The sequence below is a fragment of the Polypterus senegalus genome, chromosome 16 (assembly GCF_016835505.1).
Source record: "Polypterus senegalus isolate Bchr_013 chromosome 16, ASM1683550v1, whole genome shotgun sequence".
Taxonomy (NCBI): domain Eukaryota; kingdom Metazoa; phylum Chordata; class Cladistia; order Polypteriformes; family Polypteridae; genus Polypterus; species Polypterus senegalus.
Genome location: NC_053169.1, coordinates 50,379,216 through 50,403,289, shown reverse-complemented (window position 1 = coordinate 50,403,289; position 24,074 = coordinate 50,379,216). Strand labels below are relative to the sequence as shown.

The 24,074-nt window shown below is 38.2% G+C and overlaps 1 protein-coding gene across 3 annotated transcripts in view; it reads left to right on the top strand.

Moving 5' to 3' along the window:
* The first annotated feature begins 8,434 nt into the window (after window positions 1-8,434).
* memo1 (mediator of cell motility 1) overlaps window positions 8,435-24,074 on the top strand; it is a 33,248-nt gene continuing 17,608 nt past the window's right edge. Inside the window, exons 1-4 of one of the 3 annotated variants that reach the window (XM_039738173.1) lie at window positions 8,459-8,488; window positions 8,763-8,840; window positions 12,487-12,568; window positions 17,770-17,838. In XM_039738173.1, coding sequence (XP_039594107.1) covers window positions 8,780-8,840; window positions 12,487-12,568; window positions 17,770-17,838 — 212 coding nt within the window. In that variant the 5' untranslated portion in view covers window positions 8,459-8,488; window positions 8,763-8,779. Of the gene's footprint in view, window positions 8,841-12,486; window positions 12,569-17,769; window positions 17,839-24,074 lie in introns of all 3 variants that reach the window. The other 2 variants (XM_039738172.1, XM_039738171.1) reach the window with 2 other exon arrangements.

Sequence of the window (24,074 nt, the reverse complement as noted above, 5' to 3'; positions counted from 1 at the left end):
ATGAAAATCCGATTATAATGCCATTATTTTTATCAGGTTAATTCTGTGTGCCATGTATTTAAAGCATATTGAGAAACTATAATAGAAAAATGAAAGATAAAAGAAGACAAAAATGACAGAAAGCAGGCTTTCACTGGTATGAGATTCAGAAAAGAACAAGCTGAACTTTCTGAGACGCATTTAATGCTCCCTAGCTAAACCAAACCAAATTGTGCTTTGGATAGAAGCAAGATGTGCTCCCAGATAGCAATTTAGCAATTTACCAATTGGTAAACTTGTGCGTGTTTTTGTGACTTCTAAAGACTTTGTACAGCTTGCTCAATATTTCATTGACACAGCAGTGAAACGTAGCAGATTTGATATCTGTGCATGAATGTTTATGCACATCAAAGTATAACCGGGCACATTTTTTTCTCTCATTTAATTCCCTGCAGCATCACAATGTTTCCACATAAGGTACACCGTGATATGTCTCTGATATATGTTTGTATACATCATGAACACAGCCTTGCTTTAAGGCGCACAGTTTCAACATCAACCCAAAGTAAACAAATGTGAAACTTGGCACCTGAAGCTAAATGAGCACTTCCAGTAAACAGAAATGTGTACTCATATCAAAAGTGCACGTCTACATTAAAAATCTTAATTTTGAAATGGCTTATCCTCTTTTAACAGATTTTAACTTACTATGCAGTAGATGGGAGTAGTTAGAGTATCTGTGGAGATGAGATAAAAAAGCAGTGCCTAACTCCAATTTGTGTGTACTTGTAACATATGTACACCCTGGAGCTGCACTGGCACTCTTTTACTCCATAAATTAATTTGCGTGTCTAGTTTGTGCTGCATAGTTTAAGTCACATGGCATCCTCTGTAAAGTTTAAACCATGCTACATCAGAAGTTGCTGTAATAGTGTGTTTGTTTTTATTAAAAGATGTCAAACTGGAGTTCAAGTCAATAAGGTTTAACAATTCTTCTATCATGTAATTAATTGTTTGAGGAAGGCAGAATAGCGGAGGAGTAAAAATTACTTCCTCTTACAGTAAACTAAAAAACAAAACTAAACAAAACCTATTTTGTGCATAGAAAGTCTGCAAACACCAAGGCAATACAAATACTTATCCATCCTTTTTCTAACCTGCTGATCCAGTTTAGGGTTCCATTCAGTTGGTGCCTACTCTGGCAACCCTGGGTGAAAAGCAGGTACCACTTCTGAGTGGGGCACTGATCCAGTCCAGAATACACTCACCATCACCTCATACTAACCTTATACTGGGACAGTTTAGAGTTGCCAAAAACCTAACAGAAAAAAACACACACAGACATTAGGGAAATGTGCAGATTTCACACAGGCATAGTCAAGGCCATTATTCAAATTTGGGACTCTGCTGCTGAAGTTAAATACAGTGCTATCCTGCTGTTCGAGACGTAAACCTCCTAACATTATTTTTTTTAAAATTAGTCTGACTAAATCTACATATTTAAATGTTATCATTGAAACAAATTGAACCTTTACTCATCACATTCAGTATCATGTAAGGCCTATTTGCTCTAAGTTGTGAACAGAGCAAAACCCATAAACATCATTAATAGTCATAATATAATAGGCTTAATGATGATTTTATGATGTAAAATTAATTAAATAAATGTTTACTTGATAAGTTGTTCAAATCTATTGCTTACTTCTCTACTCTTCACTTCCATGCATTTGTTCTGTGAGGGTCACTGTTGGACAGTCTAAAACATCCTATTGCTAACAACTTTTACTACATACATATTTGAGCTCCCAGACACTCCAAACCAGACAAGATATATACTTTTCTCTAATATGTCCTAGGACTACCCATACATCTGTACCTGCAGGCACCCTTACTGCAAGCAGAAACCATCTCAACATATTATTCTCAGTACAGAGAGACTGCTCCATGGTATTACATGTTTCTGAAGCTCTTTATCTTATTATGGACAGTGAGGTTGTGTATTAACCCTATTTCTATCAGCTGTACACAAGATTACATTCTTTTGGTCACCACATTGAGACTGAGACTATGGGTAAAAATGGAGGCATAGACTAACTGGTAAATTGAAATTTTCATCTCTTGCCTTCGTTCTGCAGCACACACCTTTATATGAATCCTATACTCACTTTAATATAATGTGACTTCACTTCAATTATACAAACATGGAGACTTGATGAAACATGGCAACAAACAATGAACACATAATGACATGATTTTAGGTTTACAGAGTTACCAAATGGTAATTTGTTATTTGTCAGTCTCACAATCACCTTAATCCACACTCACAAATAAGACCTTGGAATACCTGAGTGACTCCGACTGGCACATCTGCTTCTTCCCTTCCAGAAGAAGACCACATCCTCAGATGTAGAGGTGCTAATTATTTATACTAAAGATAATAGTCTGAGGAGGCCATGAGATACAATATTATTTGCAAACAGCAGACAGCCAACCCTAAGATCTCCACTACTGAATGCTATCCAAGCATCAGGTGTAACTCAATATTCTGTCCATGGACATTATAAATAGGACAAATGGCAATACACACCTTTGTAAGAAGTTGACTTTATTTCAATTATGTGAATACAACTCCACCTCAGGAAACACAGAGATTGAATGAAACATGGCAACATAAACTGAACCCCTGATGCAGTGATTTTAGGTTTATAGGGCTGAAAGGGATATAGTAAGCCCGACAAACTGACTACTGTTCTGCCAAGGTGGAGAAGAATGGCAGGCCATGGAGGCACAAATGAAAAGAACTAGAAGATGAATGAGAATAAACATAAACTGTGGGCAAGCCAGAGTTAAAGCCCAAAGGTCAGATGATTGTTTAACTAAAACTCAGTATGTAAACCAAAAACTTAAAGTCAAAGTAACATTCAACAACTCCTGACTTTAAAGATTTCTTGCAACCTCCACAAATCTGGAAGCTGATGATACTGTGAAGTCACCAAATATATCCAGGTGTTATCTGATCTTATGTATAGGTCTCACCCTTGGATTCTATTTTGTATTTCTTTTTAATTCTGTATTTGTCCTATTCTGTTAATATCCCCTACTTTGTAGTTTTACATTAGCCATTTTGTGTTAAAGGGTTATCTTTAGTTATTTTACTCCTATTTTTTGTATAATAATATAAATAAATAAATTCTTGTGATAATGGTGGGGGAAAGACCTTAAAATAATCTACAACTTTCAAGTGCTGTGCTTAGACTTCTCAATGAGCACCTTATGTGACTATATCAATTAGGCCAATTTTTTATAAGTTTATAGGGTTTGTAAAGTTTACCTGAAGCAGGTTGCCCCCAAGTGCCTTAAAACCACCATATGCACCTGGTAGGCAACCTTACTTGTTCCATTAACACCACCTTCATTGGAAAGATGCCACAGCAGCATCTCCACTGGTGGCTGAAAAAAAGATAAGCCTATTTCTCCCCATTCTCACCACATTCTACACAAGGACTACTGAGAGTATTTTGAGCAGCTGTTTCACCGTCTGTTTTGGAAACTGCAGTGTCTCTGACTGCATGGTCCTACAATGAATGGTACATATAGCAGAAAAAATACTGGAACCTCTCTACCCTCTATTAAAGATATTGTGACCAGCAGAGGCCACTGCAGCCTTCCCAATCTCAGACACCACCTCACGGACCCAGTCCCAGGTTCAAATAAATGTTTTATTTCTCCACTAATTCCCTCACAATGAGGTACACTAAGCACAATACCTTTGCTCTACAATTTTGGGTGAGCTTTGTCTGCTTCCCTGGAGGAGGCTGGACGGCTCGCTTTTATGACAGACCTGGGAGAACTTCCAGTACCGGAGAATAGCCTAACAGAAGCACTTCCGGGTCAGACGGGATCCTACTGAAACAGGGAATCCCTCTCCCTGCAGTACCCTCTGGCAGCACCCAAGGACCCCGACAGGATTTTTCCTTCAGGACTACAACTCCCTGCAGGCATCCCTACTGGGTCCACACTAGTAGAGCGCTGCCATCTATTAGACTGGGGGAGGAGCTGCCCTGACAACACCAACCTCCCCACATTATACATTTACAGTGCATCCGGAAAGTATTTACAGCGCATCACTTTTTCCACATTTTGTTGTTATGTTACAGCCTTATTCCAAAATGGATTAAATTCATTTTTTTCCTCAGAATTCTACACACAACACCCCATAATGACAATGTGAAAAAAGTTTACTTGAGGTTTTTGCAAATTTATTAAAAATAAAAAACTGAGAAATCACATGTATATAAGTATTCACAGCCTTTGCTCAATACTTTGTCGATGCACCTTTGGAAGCAATTACAGCCTCAAGTATTTTTGAATATGATGCCACAAGCTTGGCACACCTATCCTTGGCCAGTTTCGTCCTTTCCTCTTTGCAGCACCTCTCAAGCTCCATCAGGTTGGATGGGAAGCGTCGGTGCACAGCCATTTTAACATCTCTCCAGAGATGTTCAATCAGATTCAAGTCTGGGCTCTGGCTGGGCCACTCAAGGACATTCACAGAGTTGTCCTGAAGCCACTCCTTTGATATCTTGGCTGTGTGCTTAGGGTCATTGTCCTGCTGAAAGATGAACCGTCACCCCAATCTGAGGTCAACAGCGCTCTGGGGTAGGTCTTCATCCAGGATGTCTCTGTACATTGCTGCAGTCATCTTTCCCTTTATCCTGACTAGTCTCCCAGTTCCTGCCAGTGAAAAACATCCCCACAGCATGATGCTGCCACCACCATGCTTCACTGTAGGGATGGTATTGGCCTGGTGATGAGCAGTGCCTGGTTTCCTCCAAATGTGACGCCTGGCATTCACACCAAAGAGTTCAATCTTTGTCTCATCAGACCACAGAATTTTGTTTCTCATGGTCTGAGACTCCTTCAGGTGCCTTTTGGCAAACTCCAGACGGGCTGCCATGTGCCTTTTACTAAGGAGTGGCTTCCGTCTGGCCACTCTACCATACAGGCCTGATTAGTGGATTGCTGCAGAGATGGTTGTCCTTCTGGAAGGTTTTCCTCTCTCCACAGAGGACCTCTGGAGCTCTGACAGCGTGACACTCGGGTTCTTGGTCACCTCCCTGACTAAGGCTATTCTCCCCCGATCACTCAGTGTAGATGGCCGGCCAGCTCTAGGAAGAGTCCTGGTGGTTTCGAACTTCTTCCACTTATGGATGATGGAGGCCACTGTGCGCATTGGGACCTTCAAAGCAGCAGAAATTTTTCTGTAACCTTCCCCAGATTTGTGCCTCGAGACAATCCTGTCTCGGAGGTCTACAGACAATTCCTTTGACTTCATGCTTGGTTTGTGCTCTGACATGAACTGTCAACTGTGGGACCTTATATAGACAGGTGTGTGCCTTTCCAAATCATGTCCAATCAACTGAATTTACCACAGGTGGACTCCAATTAAGCTGCAGAAACATCTCAAGAATGAGCAGGGGAAACCGGATGCACCTGAGCTCAATTTTGAGCTTCATGGCAAAGGCTTTGAATACTTATGTACATGTGCTTTCTTAGTTTTTTTATTTTTAATAAATTTGCAAAAATCTCAAGTAAACTTTTTTCACGTTGTCATTATGGGGTGTTGTGTGTAGAATTCTGAGGGAAAAAATGAATCGAATCCATTTTGGAATAAGGCTGTAACATAACAAAATGTGGAAAAAGTGATGCGCTGTGAATACTTTCCAGATGCACTATACATCAGTCCCATCCTGGCCGGGTTATGCCTCCTTCCATGTTGTTCTTTCCGTTATGGCACCCCAGCCAGGAAAATTTCCAGCACAGCACTCACACAGTCTTTATCAAATGTTGAATCCGCAAAGTCTACAGCATTGTGGAGGACCACACTCACCATTCCCCATAGTCTCTTTCTCTCACTTCCACCTGGCAAAAGGTACAAAGCATCCAAACCAGTTCTGCAAGGTTCTGCAACAACTTATATCTCTTGGCTGCCCACATTCTGAACTCTGGACTGCCTTGCTTGACTCAGATATGCTCCTAGTAGTTTATTTATATGCAGTACAATTGTTACATCTGATATGACTGTAGTCTTTATTATTAGTTGTTGATATCATTAGCCCATTTATTACCATCTATTTTAATTTATTACTATCTATGTATTACCTATTACTTATTCATTTACATATTTATAGTATAGTATAGTTATCTACTTGTTTTGCAATTGTCCTGTGTTTATGTATATATTTCATCCCAGTCCATGCCACTATATTCTGCAATACTGTTTATTAATGCTATGACAACAAAGAGAGCGAGGGTTTTATTGTCATGATACACTTCTGTACAATGAAATGTATTTGACATTGCTGCCTTTACAGCTAAGTATATGTAAAAAGTAGACACACAAATAGACATTATAATAGACATAAGTGCTGCAAACAAACAGAGGAGAGGCTGGGAGCATGCACTGATACAGTGTGTTGCTGCACCTACCACATGATGAAGCACCTCAGGATCCTAAATTACCCGAGCACAGCCGTGCAACAGATGACATCTCAGCATCACACTAGTTTGAATGGAGCAGACGTTATGAGGTTTCTTTGTAGTGGCTGGAGTGCCAATCCTGCCACCAACCCCCAAATTTTCCTTGCAAGCAGGTGGGTGCAGGTTAACGTAATACCTGGGATGGAACAATGGCAGGTTAAGTGCCTTGCTCAAGGGCCAAATGGAATGGAATCACATCTGGTGTTTACGGGATTCAAGATTCCTGTAAAATGGCTATTGAAAAGAGCCAAAGTATTATATTTACAATGTGTAAATAACATTATGTATAATAAGGTACTTACTCATATATACAGTATTTACTAAAAAGTAGCATGTTAAGACAGTTAGCAATGAGTATAATGTAATGCCCAGAAGTAACATAATAAATACACAGTATCCACTTAAATAGCAGCATGTTAGTCAGTAGCAGTGTATGTAGTTCTCAGATGTTCAGTTTTTTAATGCATATCTGTGTTTTGTGTATGTTTGCAAGAGTGTGTGTGTTAGCTGTTCATAGGGAAATCGAAGAGTAGCTTGACTTATTTATTGTTAAATGCACAAACAGACTCACAAATCCACTTTTACTCAACTTCCTACTTAAAACTAAAGAAAACTTCGGGCATAATTCACTGTACAGAAACAGTGGATCATCCATTAACTGCATTTGCAGCACATATTGTTTAGATCCATATGATTTATTAAGGCTTCTTACAAATATTAATTGAGATAATTACAGTATTCATGCACAGCATTTAATAAAGTCCTGGTAAAGACTTTAAAATGCAAAAAAATTATCTGGGATTTAGCTATGCTCAACATATGACATGGTTGGATTTGCAAATAGATTTATTGGGCCATTACAGTGAAGTATAGAGTATATGCAAAATTTTTACTTGCATGTGAAAAAATATGTCACTGATCTCATGACACCATGATCAGTAGTATAGCTACCTTATTTTGGCTTTTTTTCCCTACTGGTAGATTAAAACTATGTTACTCTACACCAAGTATTTGAAATTTGAAAAGCACCAAAATTACATTGAACAATTTCATAGACTTATTTATGTACAAAAAGAGAATCCCAGCTACCTCTACTGTAACAACAGATCTAAGACATATTCAAAAATATTTCACTCTTTCCCAAGGACTGAGATAATGGATCGTTTCTTTGTTCATCTGCTCACTTTATTACCCATCACTTTGATTCTTTTTGGTATTTTGACCTTTCTGTTTTGACAATTCTTTGGTGCTTTTAATTTTTTGGCTCGTATCTGGATGTTGATATAGTCTTGTAAATAAATTAAATGGACCGAAAACAAGATTGTGAGAATGAGCGGAAAAAACAGTTTCTCTCATTTTGCTATAAGTGAAAAGATCCGAACATTTTTCCATTGACATTTTTATGTATGCATCAAACTTTTTTTTAATAAAGGTCCTGTAGTTAGAGAGGTGTTCATTTCCCTCATATTATTAAATTTTAACAAATTGAGTATGTAAGTACATTTCTTAAACTTACTTAAAATAATTCTTAATTACTCAATGTCAGGATAAACGCATTGTTTTCTAGTAAAACACCAGCACCGTAAAGGTATGCATGAAAGAATTCCCTCTCCGTTAGCTGCTCTTTCCTCGCACAAGTCTCACTTTTCTCTGTGATCTTCCCTTTGACCATAGTTACAGAATCGGCCAACCAAACCGAGAGATTTGCAATGAAGTGTCAACCACGCCCATTGCAATTCTTGGGCGCCCCAAACTGCTCCACCCTTCTCAGCCAACTAACCAATCGGATGACGGTTATACTAAGATGATGGCCAATCGATGCTGCGAAACTACCTGCCTTTCACGAACTGACGAATTGGAACGCTCGATTGTCTTGTGTAGCCAATGATTGCGTTTCCGCTCTTCGCACGGTAGCCGAGTTATGCCAAAGCAAGACCGGCGAGCAGTGCATTTTCAGAACGTAGACAAGGTGGCTTAGCAGGTTTTGGTTGTTTCATGCTCCTTTCATTTTTGAGCATTTCATATTTTGAGTTTCCGTGGACCGATTTTAATGTTATTTTGCTTTTATTACTTTTGTTTGGTTTCGATTTAAGTTTTCTGTGCTCCCTCAGCTCCCGTGTCACTCATATTTTTGATTTGTTTGCTTCCCATCCCCCACCCGCGTCACTGACGGCTTTTCCTTTTTATCATAGAAGGAAAAAAAACTTACTTTTTCTGTTCTTTTTTTAAACTGGCCAAGATAGGCATCTCGAGCGCTAAGATGTCGAACCGAGTGGTGTGCAGAGAAGCGAGTCATGCTGGCAGCTGGTACACCGCCTCAGGTACGACTTGGGGAGCCGGGTCCTGGACTCGCATGGGCCGGGTTATTGATGGATAGAGGTGCTGCTGCTATTGCTCATTTGGTAGGATTCTTCTCATATCAGGGTTCAAAACTGGAGGCCGTGGGGCGGTGGAGGGGCGACGATTAATCTTTATACTGCAGTTGTTTATAAGGTGTTAGTACTGTAGCACGTGGGCATGTGTATCAGAAGGTTTTTGTCTGTGACCTGCTCGGTGGAAGTTCATTTGTTCCTTTCTATTTTGTTTTGCCGGCAGGCCGGGGCTGATGTGCTTTGTTGTTAGAATCGTTCGCTTTTGGGTGGTTGTTGGAGGAAGAGAATAAGGAGGAAGAGGGGGGTGCCTTCCGGTTTGATTCATTCTGTTGTAAAAGCCCAAGTAAAATGGTTTGAAAGCGGTGGGAGTCGTCGGCCGCATACATCGCTCCAGAGTGTATTTCGATTTCCTCCTTTCCACCCTCTTCAGACATAATAGTCGCGCGCACATGCTAAAACTTTGTCTAGTCGCCTTTCTGGTGGTTTTGGCAAGCTGCCACTTTGTGCACGATTAGCACTCATCGTATAAGATGAAAGGGTTTTCACCTAACATTTTGGCCCAGCTGTTTTTGCATGACAGTGCAGTGTTGCTTTAATACTAACATTTTGGCCCTGCTGTTTTTGCATGACAGTGCAGTGTTGTTTTAATCTCGCCTGACTCAGCTTTTTATCTGTAGCTGGCCCCTTTTGTGCCCGTCGGTGCCACTCCCCCAGTGCCAAACGCCACCTTTTCCAGATGATAAGCACTTTTAAGTAAGGGTGTCAAAATGACGTTTGAGCTGCATTTTTTATATCCAGTGATTGCAAAGTACAGCTATAGGGAGGTGAAAGCAAGTGTATCGGCGAAAGGATAAATGGAGTCTACATAGCACTGTGGCGCAGTCGTAAGCGCTGCATCCACACAGGATCCCAAACCCAGAGAATACTACCCATATGTTTCCATGGGTATTCTGAGCCAAGGTGAAGGTGTGCGTGGCTATGCTCAGTATTAGTGCCCAGTCTGGGATTGTCTCCAGTGTTTTGTTTTACCAAGTGTTTTTGGTGTAGGCAACAGCCTTTTGCGGACCTGAACCGGATATTCAGTTAGACAAAAGGATGGTCAGTGTCAAATTTTTTTTTTCCCATTCTTGATAAAGAAAGCAATGTGTTAGTTTTGAGTAATGTAACAAATTACCCCTGTCGTTGGGGTTTGGAAAGGCCCATATTTAACTTTTGTTTTTAACTTGTTTCTTTAAAAAAAAAAAAAAAAATTAAAGGAGTTTGATGCAAGGCACCAGCCCCTAAAAGAATACTCCACCTAGAAATATAAATTTTTTTTATGCTACTAACCATGTGGAGTTTGTATTGGTGACTAAGAAAAAAAAAAATGTATCTCCCATTTTTATGACAAAAATACATGAAAAAGATTAAAATTTAAAATTTATTGGAAACCCAATAGTGACCAACACTTGACAATGACAAATTATGTTAAAATTGCCAATAGGGCAAAAACACATGTAGCTCTTGTCGCATAATCCGCATGTCCGTTATCTGTTTGTATGCTCAAAGTGCAAAATACATGTATTTTTCTTAAAATATAATTAATATTTGCTTCCGGAAAACTCTGGATACAATGTAAACAGGAAAGGCACATTCACATCATTTTTTACTTTTTAATTATACATCCTCCTCATTCATTGGTCAAAAATCCTGTCTTAAGTCTGAATCTTTGTCAAGTACTTTCTCCATGAAAATATGAGATTTTCTCTGTCGCCACAACAGAGTACATGGTTTAAGTAACATCTAAAAAATTATATTTTTGGTTGCAGTATTCCTTTAATTTCCACTTTAATACCCTATTTAATGAAAAGCAATATTGGAACATAGGGATTTGTGGCTTGAAGAGAAACATTAATACTACTTTATCATAAAAATAGTAAAAATAACTGATATGAATTGAAATATTTGCATTGTAGTTGGGAATCAGTAATCATTTAAGATGCATCCTACTGTGAGAAAGTAGAGCTAAATATTATTAACTTATGAAGACTGTAACTAGAAAATGTCAGCCTCAGATCTATGGACAGTAATTTTTTGGATTTTTTTTTAATTGGAGTTGTGTGTCATGGAAGAAGTAGCATGTGCTGTATATAGTAACAAATCGGTTATGGTGGTGCAGAGTTCAGCTAATCATGGCTGAATGATGTGGAAAAACATTTTATAATAGAAAAAAAAGAGAATTCTGATTAAGATTTTGGGAATTTAAATTGATAAGCCTGGAGTTGTTCATTTTTGCTAAGTCAATTTATAAAATTAGTTTTGAACAGGCAGATTTGTGTACAGTTGCAGATGAAAGCAAAGCATGAAAAACAATTTTTTCTTGGACTTAAAAACATTTGAGGATCATTCCTAGTGAAGTTTTATTCTGAATCTAACAGCCACTGGCATCAATGGTAACCTGCAAAACTAAATTTTAAGTTGGTTAATCGGACAGATAAAAAGAATACAAAAAAAAAAAGAATACAAATACAAGTAGAATTCTCCATAAGAGATGAAGTCATCAGTGTACTTCCTCAGGTGGGAGGCTTTGTATTGTCCACTACACTTCTTGATTATATTTATGACAGACTTGTGACTGTTGCACTTTAAATGATAAACCGTGCCTTATTATCAGCCAGTCATTTGAAGGGTTGGATCTGAACAGAGAACTTTTAATACTTAAGGACTAATGGTGGGGTAGTAGTTGAAGAAGTGGATTTTGATAGGTTGGGATCATTGATCAACCCCATCAATTTTCTAACTGCTGAGGATTTCCTAGTCACTCCACAAACCCATCATGCATTTCCCCAAGCAACCAAAACCCCCAAAAACCAGGTTTCAAGAAACACTGCCCAGAGACAGTCATACAGCTGTACCATTTAAAGAAGTTTACAGGTTAATTGTTGGCTTTGGTGTTTATACCCTTGCCCTGTTTACCATGTTGCATGAAGTCATCTTTGCCAGCTTTTTAGCATCTGCTTCGAATTGTGAATTACTTTAGTTTGCAGGATGCCATCATTGTTCAAGAGCAGGTTGTGGGTGGGGTGTGTTCATTGGATGCAAGGGTTGACTCAAGTTGTCATCACAATTTCAATGAAAATGTAATGTAAATGTAATCACTTTGACCAAGTGCGATTGCAATATTTCTTACTTCCAGAGGCCAGTAGCTTGTACTGATGATGTGGTATGTTCACATGTTATTTGGATTTGGACATGCCCTATAAATAGTGTCTAAGATCTGCAGTTTACTAAAAATTTTGTCTGGTGAGATATCTTGCTGCTAGTTCTAGCTCTTTCTACTGTTAAATAATGACAGTTGTTTTTAAAATATCAGGCATTTGTAATCTTATTATACTAGGGTAAGCACAGTAGGGTACAATGAGTAGTTTGGTGTGTGGACCTTTTTTTTTTTTATAAAAAGGAAAGGAAACTTTTTATATTCCTTAGAGGGTAACCTTAATTTTATGTGGATTAATGATTAGTTGCCTTCCCATAACATTCTTCAGAGAATCTGGCAGAGTGTTATATAATCATCTCTTTAAAACTCCTAATCTCTTCTGTTTTCCTTCTGTTTCAGGACCCCAGCTGAATGCACAATTAGAAGGCTGGCTATCTCAAGCACATGTAACGAAAAGACCTGCTCGAGCCATTATTGCACCGTAAGTCTGAATACGGGTAAAGGCCCTTTTTCATTTAACTTCTCTTGCCTTTCATAACTTTTATGTAGCCCTCCCACCATTGAACTGGCACGTTACCTATGACATAGGATGAAATTTCACTGCTGGGATCCACATTAAACAGCTCTCAATAAATTTTAATAACCAATGGGTCTAATGAAACAATTATTATTTATCCCTAATTGTTACAATATTTCAAAGTAATGATTTGTAAACACTCCTTTTTTTAATTATTTGGATACAACCACCATGTAAGCGCTTCACACAATCATGGATGATCTATCTATTCTATCTATCTTTTTTTTTCAAAGCCGAACTTTGTATTTTTTCTGCGTTACAATGAGCAAAACCCTCTCAAATGTCTCTCGTGTTTAACACTCCCCACAAAAAAAAACTGTCTCTTTTTTTTTTTTTCCCCCGCTCATATGCTTTCCACAACCTCAGTACCAGCTTTTTCTTTTCTTTTTTACACACTCGTTCAACACTCATCTCCACACGCTCTTTCTCACACCTCGCTCTCTCTCCACATGCTCTTCCCCTCAAATCCCCAAGAAAAAACAAAAACCATTGGAGTACTAAGGGCGCGCTATACTTTGATCGGTAGTAAATGGCACCAATCACATCTTTGTTCCTACTTTGCCCAAAGCAAAAGTAAAAAATTGTGCCACTGAGGCTTACTTCTAAGTTTACTATTGTACCCAACTAGGAGGGCGCTACACTTAAAAGACACAGAGCTTTCCATTCAATCATTTCTGTTGGTACTCTATAAAATAAACATTGTTGAAGTAGTTAAGTGATTTCTTTGGAAGATAAACTGCCTCAGCCTTTACATATCAAATGAAGAATGATTGTGTTAGTAGCTGCTCCAGGTGTAACTGATTCATTCTTGTCTAGCATTTACTTGTGGATTTTGGGAGTATCATCTATAATAATAAAAGGCAAAGCCCTCACTGACTGACTGACTCATCACTAATTCTCCAACTTCCCATGTAGGTAGAAAGCTGAAATTTGGCAGGCTTATTCCTTACAGATTACTTACAAAAGTTAAGCAGGTTTAATTTCTAAATTCACATATTTACATTTACATTTACATAATGGTCGAGAACGTCTGCCATATTGAACTTTCCAACGTCACCAATTTTCACAACAACGTCCGCCATATTGAACTTTCTTATTCATGGCCCCATCTTCACAAAATTTGGTAGGCGGCTTCCCTGCACTAACCGAAACCAATGAACATACTTATTTCGGTGGTATGACGCCACTGTCAGCCGCCATATTGAGCTTTCCAACGTCACTAATTCTCCAACTTTCCGTATAGGTAGAAGGCTGAGATTTGGCAGGCTCATTCCTTACAGCTTACTTACAAAAGTTAAGCAGGTTTCATTTCGAAATTCTATGCGTAACGGTCATAACGGTCGACAACGTTCACCATGCTGAACTTCCTTATTTATGGCCTTATTTTCATGAAATTTGGTAGATGGTTTCCCTGTGCTAACCGAAACCGATGTACATACTTATTTCGGTGGTATGAGGCCACTGTCGGCCGCCATATTGAACTTTCGAACGGTCTTTGTTACTTATGGGCCCATCTTCAAGAAATTTGGTACGCGGGTTCCCAACGCTAACTGAATCCTACTTACGTACATATATATGTCCATAGCCTGCAGCTCGGTCACCGTGTGAGGCAGCGTTGGGTCCCCCATCCCAACGCCTCCCACATTGTTGGCTGCCTGCCTATATAAGGCCGTCCGTCGCTCCAGTCTCTACATTCCCTTCCTTGCTTCGCCACGGGTATTTTACTCTAACTTTACGTTGCTCAGGTACCCATTTCCTTTATCATTCCAACCCCCATTACCATGTCTATCGAGATGATTACCATCGATCAAAGAAATATCACTTACTGAGTGGTTTCCATGCCCGGAGATACCACCTGCCTTTTCCATTCTCTTTGTTACATATTGCACGGCCATATCAGGCTCACTCTTGATATCCGGAGGAACATTGTGTCTTATGTATTGAATGACGGAGACAGGTTCAAGGTGTGGACTTGTGACGGTACAGGAGATAATTGTACTACACAGGAGCTCTATAAGAGTGAAATGCTTAGGCCCTTCACCTATGGTTCTGCATGTGAGTTGATGGCTGCCGCTGAATTGTTCGGTTGTCACTTTTAAGTGTACCGAAATGGCTAAATATTTTACACCTTTCGACAACCGCCAATGCCTCTTAAACATCTTAGATTCACAGGTGACGATTTCAGTAGTGGACACTTTGATGTTTATGAATGTTTAAACTCTCAAAAGCTGGATGTGATTTTATCACTGAAACCGGTTGTGTGCTTACAACGCTTGACAGATACCGAATGTCCCTTCAATACAACAAATCCTGCAAATACTGTCATTATCGAAACAAACCATGAAACTCAAACCGATTATGACAGCAGCAATCCAAGCTGTGAGATTTGAGACAAGATTACTGTTCACATGGCCAACTGTAAGTTGCATGCTCAAGAGTAAGCTCAGCGCACAGCTTGGTCATGTTACAACCGGAGGGCCGAACTGACAACATGGTATACAAAGAGATCCTTAACAAATAATTATTGGCATATTTTCTCTCAGTTTAAAAAGGTTAAATTTTCTTCTTAATAAAAATTTTAGTGCAGTACTTCGCCGCTGCGAAGGTATTTTGCTAGTTGTTAATATGCTGCATGTAGGCCTTCAGAACCAGGGACATGATGTTGAGACTGAAACAAACTTTCATATTCTGATGTTGGAGGTATAATTCTTAAACTGGCACTAAACAAATTTAAATGACAAAATTCTTACAAGAATGTTTTTATAAATCAAGAGCACATTTTTGAGGTTTCACGGGTAGCATTATGATTCTATTCAGAAGCTAGGATGATTGTTAATTGGCATAGTGGTGAAACCTTAGATAATGTAAAGTCTTTTTTTGTCTCTGGTCTTCATATAGTTTCAGAAATGAAACCTGTAATTGATTTAAAGTTGTAACCACAGTCTACAGTGAATTCAGCAAAGTATTCAGACCCCTTTATCTTTTGCATATTGTATTGTGTTGTGTTTTAGATTTTAATAGATAAATGTACCATTTTACTCCTCATTCTACGTTCAATAAACCTTAATGACAAAGTGAAAACTTTTTCTGAAAGGTTTGCAAATTTGTTAAAAATCAAAACCTAAAATCTCTAATTTATATAGGTTTTCAGACTCTTAATTCATTTGGTAGCAATTACAGATTCAAATCTTATTGGGGAATGTAATAAGTGGTCCTTGGCATGGTGTAATTTTCAAATAAATAAGCGCACCCAAGAGCATGCAAGCTCATTATGGCCACACGACTGCATCACTCCAGGGTTAATTGTGGTGCCTTGCTGATCACGTACTTGTGTTTAAATGCAAGTGGATCAGCCAGGTGCCTCAATTCATATCTCAGATTGGGCAGAGGGTCACACCAGTACCCAAGCAAGGTATGAGATGAAAGAGGAAAAAAAAATGATCAGAAAGAGAGAGCAGAGGTTAAAGGAGATTAAATAACAGGAAGAGAAGACAGCAGTGAGAGTGCCTGGCTGAATCAGAACGTTGGCAGATGATAGAGTGTGAGCCTCAGAGCTGCAGGAGTCTGAGGCTGAGGGAGGGACACTCCTACTGAGCGATTTCCAGGGTGTAGGAGTGACCCGATGTGCAGGGCCTCCTGCAGATGCTGAGGGACAGGCAGCCGGAGACATGTGGCTTGGCATGGCTCTCCAGGGTTGCCTAGGTCTGGCAGTGGGAACCCGAGTTGACTGCAGTTGTTGGGAGGACTTCTTCTCTGGCTGCAAGAGCCCAGTTGGGTTAAATGGAGGAGATGCCAATTTTAGTTGGAAGCCTTGAGGTCATGCGATTTAAAAAAAATTGTCTTTGAGATTTTAATCTTGTTTTTATGGATTTTGTTTATGGGATTTTTAATCTTCACGATTGAAATAGTTTTTATCCATCCATCCATCCATTTTCTAACCCGCTGAATCCGAATACAGGGTCACGGGGGTCTGCTGGTGCCAATCCCAGCCAACACAGGGCACAAGGCAGGAACCAATCCTGAGCAGGGTGCCAACCCACCGCAGGACACACACAAACACACCCACACTAAGGCCAATTTAGAATCGCCAATCCACCTAACCTGCATGTCTTTGGATTGTGGGAGGAAACCGGAGCGCCCGGAGGAAATCCACACAGACACGGGAGAACATGCAAACTCCACGCAGGGAGGACCCGGGAAGCGAACCCAGGTCTCCTAACTGCGAGGCAGCAGCGCTACCACTGCGCCAATGTGCCGCCATTAGTTTTTATGAATTATTTTATTTATTGACAGTTTGACTGGATACACTGCACTATTTATTTTAAACACTTTTTTGATTCGTTGATTATTTTTAATCACGGTCACTTTTGCATCTACCCCTTGGTTGGATATGTGTGTCCTCATTTATGTAGCTTATCTTGGTCTATTACTATCAACGGTGCAGAGTTGGAAAGACACACAAAAATAACCAGGAAGCATGGAGCTGATCGGGACCATCACAGTAGGCCTCTACATGCTTTTGCTGTCTCAGTGTAGCCTCAGACTTTGCTAAAATGCTCTTTGTAGTACCACTGCAGTGTAATTAACATATGATTAAATTTTATCAGTAAAAAGTGCAGCTCACTCTTCATAATTGGATTTGGTTGGTTAAAAAAAAAAATCTGAAAACTAGATGGCATACTTGGAATAAACAGGTTGAACTAGAAACTCGGTGCGATATACACAGGTGTCACTTATGAAAGAGTTTTTTTCTGTTTTTATTAGTGGTGAAGGTGTTATTTTTTCATATCTTAGTCATTGTGAAATCTTGTCAGATTCCATCACATCCTAAATATAGTAACCGTCACCTCATTTAACTGTTGGATAAAAGATTAGCGGTGTTTTTCATTTGATGCTGGTAAATCAAATTCTTATTCAAGATGACAATTTTAGAAAAAATACACTCTGCATAAAGTTAGGAATGTATTGAATTAACTATTTAAAGTTCCTGTTTCACATAATGAATATAATATATACTGGGGAATATAATGGAGATTCCACTTCCTGAGTAGTAATAAATGGTGATTTTTAAAATCGTTCTTCATGTCTCTTCTTTCTTTTTGCAGACATGCTGGTTACACCTACTGTGGAGCCTGTGCAGCCTTTGCTTATAAACAGGTGGACCCTTCTATTACGTGAGTCATACGCTACACATTGCTGGAATGGCATGCCATCCCATCTACCATACTCTGTTCTGTGTCGTGCTTGCACCAGTTGTAAGGCTTTAGTAATGTCAAAATCTCACCACATTCTGTGGTATTTAATTGAAATGTAAATTACTTTTTTTTGGTTGTAATTATTTCTAGATCCACAAAGACACTGGTCTGCATGATGTGATGTTCTAGATAGGTCTAATCTCTCTGAAGTAAGTTTACATATATATATATTTTTTGTTAAGCTGTAGCCAATTTCCTAGTTAATTTTATTAGGTAGGGGTGCTGACCTTTGCTTCGATGCTTATGAGTCATAGTTTAGGAAGGCATATTCTTCAAATGGGGTGATATTTATAAGTAAGATGTTTGCTGCCTGCTCAACAAAGTTGAATGTGGTGGCAAGGTTATTGTAGATTTAACTTTAAGCAAATTATTTATTCAGTCTGTTTACCATTTATTAGACAAATTACCAACTACCTGATCCTTCTCTTTTAACAGTTAAATACTCTGCACTATTGGGTTCCATTGCCTAAACTGTATTCTTGGTATATTCTAAGAACATCCCGTCTTGTCTGTCACATGCTCTATTTTGTTTTTTTTTTCTTGATTTAACATTCCTAAAATATGTTCACACACTTTTATAGACCTGTACATGGCTTGCCCACTCATTAGTTTTGTCTCTTTCTTATGTTGGCTATCTTAAAATTTTAGTATGTGACTCTGCCTTTTGTAATACTTTACTGAAGGCAAACATAAAGAGGAAATCCTGTAGTGAAAACTATAAATTGAGACACTGCTTCTGCTTGCTAGGTCTTTATACCTTTTATTTGATTATGCATATTTATGTATAAACACCATGGTGCCTTGTAATATTGACACCTTTTATATTTTTCAGAAATTATAAAAAAGCCAGTTTTAAAGTCTCTATTTGCGCATGTTTTGTGTCAATCATCTTTATATAATATGAAAGGAAAATATATAGAAATTTACTTCATACTGAATACTCCAGTATCTGATACTTGCCCCATTTAATTTGTAGTGATGGCTGAGAGAAATTGTCATATTTTCATAGAGAATATAGATATCAAAATTTCTGGTATGCCAGAACTTAAAGGGGCTCAATGCAGGACAACAGCAAATAACATCAAAACTTCCTTTATAAAAATTAAAAAAAAAAGTCACATATTTCACATATCAAAATATCCAGTGGTATACTTTCAATGTCTCATATGTATGTATTTTATACTAAAATACTGTTAAATAAACAAGTTCTGGAAAATGCTTTTGTGAACTAAAATGGTAAGCTCTCAAATGTGACCAAACATTTCAATTAGAGATTCTTCATTATTGGTCAGGAGTCCAGCCCTGTGACAGCTAATTCAGTGGGCTAGCATTGTGCTTTATGTGCTTTCAGTATTTAAAAGATAAAAGAGAAACATACACAACTGAAGATTAAAAGTTGCAGACAAGCAAGGACAAACATGACCATTAATAGAATATATGTTGTACTTGTGCATATCCAAGGTGCTTCAACAAACAAAAAGTCAATTCACCTATGCAGTTTCGAAGACTACCACTAAATAAACCCAAAGTACCCCCAATTTTGTTTATGAATGTAACTTTGACAGGAGGTGGATCTACAACTCAAATCCTTGTTTACATCTGAGCACGATACATTTTCATTCATGGGAGCATTTTCTGGAATTGGTTAATTTATCAATATTTTAATGAAAATATGTTTTTGGGGCATTGAGAGCATATGACTGAATGATTTGATGTGAATTGTATGATACAGGGTAACAAGATTTTTTTCATAGATGTTTTGATTAGCTAGTTGTTGTCCAGTTTTAATCACAATAGACACCTATTCTAACAAACATTTCTGTTTTGTATGAAAACATGCTATTCAAAAAAATTCTCAGCCATTACTACAAACTGCATGGTGTATGTAAAACATATAAAAACATTTTTTGCATGGAGTATTCCTTTTTATGAAGTTAAAATTCCTTTGTCTAAATGTTCCTAGCTCTGATATTAGTGTTTTTACAATCACATTAGCCATTAGATGTTAATGCAATTTGTCCCAACTTTGCCCAGTAGCTGGATGCTGTAATTCTGCCCATTTTTAGCTAAATGACTGGTGCTGCTTTAATAAACAGTCTGTGCATTGTAGGCTTTAATCCCTTTTTGCCAAAGTTTTGCCACTTGGGCCTGAGTTTTAATGATAATCACTTATTTTTTTCCAAACCACGCTAGTATCAGCTTCTGCTTTGCGCCTTCCATCTTTCATTCAGTCTCCACAAATCCCCATTTTCCCGCTATCCCTGCAAGCACTATATTTTGCCCAAGAGATAGTATTAACAACATCGTCTGTTGACTGTTTGAGGTCTTAACATTCTGTCTGCCAAAATGTTTCCATTTTACAGATGAAACTGAATCCCAAGGAATATTCAGTCAAAAAAAGAAAAAATGCTTGCTAGCCACCTTCACTTAATCTATGTCAGTGAGTAACTTTTTCCCGGTGTTCCAGCAGTTTCTTGTTCATACTAGCCTGAGGTTCATTCTTCATCTCAAATGACTGGAATTGAATAAACTACTGGGACTGGACACAGTTGTTAGTGTTTGGATCCATCTTCTGTTTCATTAGGCTGTTTAAGTGTGCTATGACAAATAAAAAGGACAATTATAACATGCATAAAGGTGTAATAGAGAGAGGAAGCAAAGCATCAGTTTTTTTTTAATAGCATTAGTGACCGTAGTTATTTTTCCTGTACAACCATTTAAATGATGTTATAGTTCTCCATGTAACAACATTTCAAGCATTGTACAAGATAAAAGATTGTTGCCTTTCAAAATTGCTTATTTATATTAAGTTTTAGAAGTGCATTGGGGCTGCATTCATCACTCGTTTCTCAATGTAGATTACAGGGTAATAGCTGATTTCAATATAAAATTTTGAAAGGTAAAAGTAATTTTCCTTTAATATCAGTATAGAGTTATTCATTAAGTGATTGAACAGGACAGAAGGCATAATCATTAAAGCCCTCAGAAAAGAATGTTAATATGTTTGCCAATTCTGTCATATTTTTTGCACTCGTGACTACACTGCATTTAAAACATGTCCTCGTGGAAGAGTAACATAAATGGGAGCAAAAAGAACAAAAGTTACCTTAATTACATTTGCTGTTTATATTCAGCTATTAAATAAAAAATGTGCGGTTTACTATGTTTAATAGGAATAATGCATTGTTCGCTTACTTTGGAGAGCAAAACTCCAAACAAACTTTAAACAGGTTTTTAACAGTAACATTTTGCTTTTTTCTTTTTTTTATTTTAGTGAAACTCCCATAAAAATAACAAAAGTTATAACCTGTCCTGCTTGCCTCTAGAAATACCACAAAACAGAGTAAGCAGGTTTCTGCTTACTTTATTTTCTGGTATTATTTTAGTGAAACACACAATTTACACATTTACAAGTGCTCCTTGAGAGCAAATCTACAGTAAGTCTGGTTTCCAAACTCTTGAAACAAAATTTATTCCCATTCAGTTAAAAAAAGGCAATGAGCAGAACATGCTGGAGAATTTTCATTGGCTTTGTATAGTAGTAAATTAGAAAGATGTGGCGTTCTCCCATTCCACCACCCCCAGACCCCCCACCCCCACTGAAAGTGTTCACTTGACCTGTCTTGTTTCTAAGTATAGTTTTTTACCTTTTTGTTGATCTTTCTTAAGAGATTTTTCAATATCGTTTCAAAGGCCAGATAAGCACTTTCTAACAAAGTTCCCATCTTTTCATTTGAAATGAATGGGGTGGTGCATCTTTGGGTTTATGTCCAGTTTATTGGGCAGAGTTAACTGGATTTGAGAAAACTAAAACCCAGTTCTTGTTAATATAAATCTCTGCTCCTGCTTGAACATAATTCTTTGTAAAAAGTTAATGGGATTTTAGAAAACCATACTTTGAAAAATACCTGATGTTACAGAGGAAGAAAAAGGTAATCTTTTGATGATTTAGGGGTGAGGAACCTTTACATTCTGGATTATTACTTTAAATGTATTCGAAAACATTGCCTATGGCATCATTGTTTTGCAAGATATTTCTCCTGAAATTGCAGTATAATGTATACACCTGAGATGCAGCCTTTCTTTTAAACAAAGATGATGTGATTAGTAGGCAGAGCCGTGTACAGTAGTTAATAATTTAAGCTGTCACATTCTGTCTAAATACAATGAAACATACCTTAAACCTGTTTTATTAAGCATCACTGGGCAAGTCCAACAGTGAAATTTCAGTGTGGCAGCTGGTGTTTTCTAATTAAAAGTAGACTATATCGGCTCTTCTGAGTGACTATTTATGTAGTTATTTTGTTTTTGTTTTATTTTTGTATAGTCAGAACTTACCAGTTAACATTTTTAACTTTTTGAACATAGCAGACATGACAGCAGTTAATGCTGCTCCCTAACAGATTGTCATGGGTGTCGGTTCCGCTTCTGCTTGCTGTCTAGATAGGAGTTGGCACATTTTGTGCAGTTTTTTGTGGGTTTTCTCCTATATGTACAAAGACACATAGGTTAGATTAATTAGGACCTGTAGTTTTACCCAGTGTGGATGTGTTTGTGTGTGCCCTGTACTCTTCTACCTGTCTAGGGTAGTTTCCTATGTTATGTTGATTGAAACTGAAATAGGCTCCAGCTCCCTGTGACACTGACTTAGGCATGTTTCAGAATGTATGTATGTGATTTGTAGGCTGCAGGTTTTTGTTGCCTGCCCCCTGAATGGGTTAGGCATGTCTATAAAATTATATTTTGCAAAGGTTACTGAGTCACTCGCTCATTCACAAAAAGGCCGTGTTCTGTTTAGCTAAACAACTGAAATTTTGGCACATTTAGAGCAGAAAGCATCACCAAGAAAGGACATTTAAATGTATCACTATTTAGGTGTTAAAAAAACACACACAGTAGAAAAACTAAATAGCCAAAAATCTCACAGGTTTTGACCGATTTGATTAAAATTTGGTGACATACAAAAACGAATATTAGCTGATTAATTATATTTTTTGATATTTTACATTAATATTGCTCTAGTGAGTGGGACATTGTAACGCACTGCATATCTCGTTTCGCTACAGCGCTGACAGCGATTGTACGGACAAATGGGGCTTGCTGCTTTATACAAATGAGGGCTGTCTGCAGAAGCAAAGTGAAAGGAATACAGTTTGGTGAAGCTTGAAGATGATTTAGCAAGTGCTTTTCAGGACCTGTGGCTCTGAGCATAATCAATTTTGTGCTACTGATCCAGTAAGAATGGTATTTAATATATTACCCTCCCCATTTCATCTTATCTGCCACCTTGTACAAATGTCAAAGTGTTACTACAATTCCCATCTGCCAGTGCACTCCTCAAGATGATTTTTTCCCCTCCTCCCCATAACCAGTTTGGGATAGCAATAACAATTTCTCACTGGGTTACAGTGTTTATCACGTTTGAGAAACACTACTGTTTATGGCCTTGGGACTCCGTTTTCCCTTTTTACGTTCCTTGCCGACCCACCGACAGCATTTAAAGAGTGGGGTGGTGGGAGATGCCCCCTTTGTGAATCAAGCGTGATTAGAAGAGTGGGGGAGGAGGGACATCCTTGTGAAATGAGCGCAGTTGGAAACTGGGGGCAAAATATTGCAAAGCACTGTCGATTGCTTTGGCAGACCTGGGGCCTCATGCATAACGCCGTGCATAGAATTCACACTAAAACATGGCGTACAGACAAAAGCAGAAATGTTTGTATGCACATAAAAATCCAGATGCATAAATCTATGCATTTGCCAACTTCCACGTTCTTCCACTACATAAATCCTGGTCAACGTGAACAGTAACGCACATGCACGCGTCTGCTTCCGCTCCCCAACTCCTCCCAGAATTATGCCTCTTTGAATATGTAAATCAATATAAATAGCCCTTAAGCTCAGCGTTCTGTCAAAAGGCAATGGCAAAAGCATGGGGAAAATAGAAGAATTTCAGTGAATACCAAGTGGAAGCAAGGAAAAACTTAGTATTTGTTGCTTTAAACAATGGTGTAAACAACAAAAGGAACTTGATTGAGTGACACAGAGTGTCGGAGAAACTCGAAAGCTCAAGTTAACAAATTTGCACAGTGCCCGAAATAAAAAAGAACTTGTCACATCTAAAAGTCGCCATGAAAAGGTACAGAGAAAAGAAAAAA